At 38.0% G+C, this 2,781-nt stretch overlaps 1 protein-coding gene across 1 annotated transcript; it reads right to left on the bottom strand.

Moving 5' to 3' along the window:
* Positions 1-1,288: 1,288 nt before the first annotated feature.
* LOC111387772 lies at positions 1,289-2,047 on the bottom strand. The gene has a single exon (XM_023012361.1). The coding sequence runs from the start codon at positions 1,874-1,876 to the stop codon at positions 1,364-1,366; it is 513 nt and encodes a 170-aa protein (XP_022868129.1). The 5' UTR covers positions 1,877-2,047; the 3' UTR covers positions 1,289-1,363.
* Positions 2,048-2,781: the final 734 nt, after the last annotated feature.

Raw genomic sequence — 2,781 nt, 5'->3', positions numbered from 1 at the left:
TCCGTTGCCATCACTAGCCAGTGGCGAGAAAGTACACTAGCCAGTGGCGAGAAAGTCAATATCTTTCGTATGAACACGCCCCGCTCCGTTGCCATCACTAGCCAGTGGCGAGAAAGTCAATCTCTTTCGTATGAACACGAATTCTAGCATTCCTCGTGCCTGTGCCTTAATTGACCAGCTACCAATCCTACTCATGTCCATAATTATTTGGATTTTGGATTATAAGTAGAGAAATAATTTTAATCAATTATATAGAAGGATGGGGAGAGAGGGATGGGTGGGACCAGAACCAATTCATTACCCTAAAAACAAAGGGCTCAAAAACAAAATGATTTGAGATTTAGGTGCACGAAGGAAGAACTGGGTGGGACCCGACATGCAGTTCACGTGATGAGCCGGTTTTCAATGGGTCCATCACATCCATCGACTCCCTCTCCATCCCGAATTCTGTCTAGAGGTGTAAATTGAGTCGGGCTGTCCTTTCATCCCTCTTGGAAAGCTATGTCCAAGAATGAGAGGCGTAAAATGTGCTAGACGGCCCCTTTGGAGATGCCGTGCTCCTGGCCTCAGGTACAGATCCAAGGGGCACAAGTCAAAAGGCAAGCATGCTGAGTGTCAGTTTTGCTGAATTTCTACAAGGCAATTCATTTATGGAGTCTTATTGTATGTTTTGCTCTCGCTTTTTCTAAACTTATTTTAACAGCATGTTTTTCCAAAAAATAATGTTACACATAAATCAAAAATTATTCCTTATTGTAAAACCAATTCTTTTTAAAAGAGTTTTTCAATTTCGAGATGCAAATTTCAGCTCACAGGTAAGAGCTGATCTTAGAGGCTCCTTTAGATTATATAATTATCCACTATCTATCCTGCTTGATAAGCACAGGGAAATTGAAATCGAGCAAGACTATACGAGTACCCAAAAAAACACACAATTACGGCCTAAAATGGTTTCCTAAGAAACCCTTCCGTCGCATGAAATTGATAAGAAACACTCCTAACCATCGTGTTGAGTTGATTAGATAAATCTTTCTATACCGTGAAAAAATAGATAATATGAAGTTCGACCCACTTCAAAGTAGAAGAAATACCAAAGTAATATTTTATTACACAATTGTTTTGTTTAGAATTACAACGAAAAATATTTAAGCACTAGATTATGCGACTGTTTGACAAATAAGACTTTTCGAAAGCTGTCTCTGGTTTTAAAAAAATGTTTTTGAATATATTTGAATAATTCTCTATAATTACTTCGTTCAACTATGCGCAAAAGTCCTAGCAAAAGTCCTACCAAAAGAGCTCATATATATTTTCTCATCTTCTTCATTAGCCCTAATCCGAATGACTTTTCAAATTTACCATACTACCCTCGCTCTTCTCCCATAGCACGCAGTACTGGCGAGTCAACCAGGGACAAACTCGGAATACAACTCTCCGACCGAGGGAACCCGATCTTCTTTATATTACCATCCCCTATGTTCTTCATCGGACTACTCGGCATCGACCTTAAAGACTTGGGACACTCCAAACTCTTCCTCAAAATCTGTCTCATGGCCGTAATCAAACGTGACGTCGGCTCCTCCGGCTGTCCTGATGGCCGGAATTTGTTGCAGAAGTTGAAATGTCGGGCCATAGCCTCATCCGGGCTAATCAATTTTTTACATCGCAAAATTTCGTCCTTTACAGCTTCAGCACAAAGCCCACAAATCCATTTTCCTTGGTAGCGAGCCCGAATTGTCTCTATGTAAGATAAAGTGCATTCCTCTGTCAGACCGCAGCAATTGCATTTTACAAAATCAACCTCAATTTGGCCATGGCCCGAAAATTTTGTATTCAATGGCCCGTTCGGAGCGTTCATCACCATTGAATCATTCATAATTCCCTGAACAAGTATAAATCAAATTGAGCACAAAATTCTTCAACCTTGGCCTCAGGGATGAAGAATATAAATCCAAATCCAACAAAATAGCTTCAATAATTCACTATACACTATAGAGAAAGAGAGACAGTATTGTATCGAATATTTTGGCTTCTCCTCCACAAATTCTTGTTCAGCTTAGAGAGAGAGGGGAAGACTTTATATATAGAGAGAGGGAGAAATTCTCACACAGTCCCCAAACAATACTATATTTCTTACTTAGGTCCCCATTCATTTCTCTGTGATATTTAGGTCCCTAACTGTTTCTTTTGATGCAAGATCAGAATTCGTTAACTTAGGAAATGGGACAAATATAACCATTCTCGATGAAGTAGGGACCTATCTTTGTATGGCTTGAGAAAATCTCTACATGCCTTTGTTACCTTTTGGGAGGTCTGCTCCACGTACGAACTAATTATTTTAAAATATTATTCGACTCATACATTCTAACATGTGGTTAAAGTTCTAACTCTTCTGAATTGATATCTCATTGAATGAGCGATATCCGGAGAAAGAGGCTTTCTTTGCCTTCCACCAAATGGTTGAATATCGTTCAACTTTAGGTCTAATAGTGACTTACAATGGACGAACTATATATATCAATCTATAAATCTATGTTTATGACGTGAAGATTGTTTGGTGTCTAAATTATGAAGTACAAACTATGAATGATGCTGGATTGATTTATCAAATTAGAGTAGTCGGCAAGTGAATTTTGACTAACTATTTATATTTAAATTGAAACTTAGGTAATTATCTTTCTTTTTGAGGTGAAGGGTAATATCTCGGTTTGATCGATGTCCAATTTGGATCAATTTTCGATATAATTTTATTTTTTTATACTATTTATTTTTAAGTTTTAA

The sequence above is a fragment of the Olea europaea genome, unplaced genomic scaffold (assembly GCF_002742605.1).
Source record: "Olea europaea var. sylvestris unplaced genomic scaffold, O_europaea_v1 scaffold424, whole genome shotgun sequence".
NCBI lineage: Eukaryota > Viridiplantae > Streptophyta > Magnoliopsida > Lamiales > Oleaceae > Olea > Olea europaea.
This window is presented reverse-complemented; position numbering and strand designations above follow the sequence as displayed.

Bases quoted from the DNA above. Each gene is read 5' to 3' on its own strand.
- LOC111387772 (XM_023012361.1), bottom strand. From the start codon at position 1,876: ATGAATGATTCAATGGTGATGAACGCTCCGAACGGGCCATTGAATACA.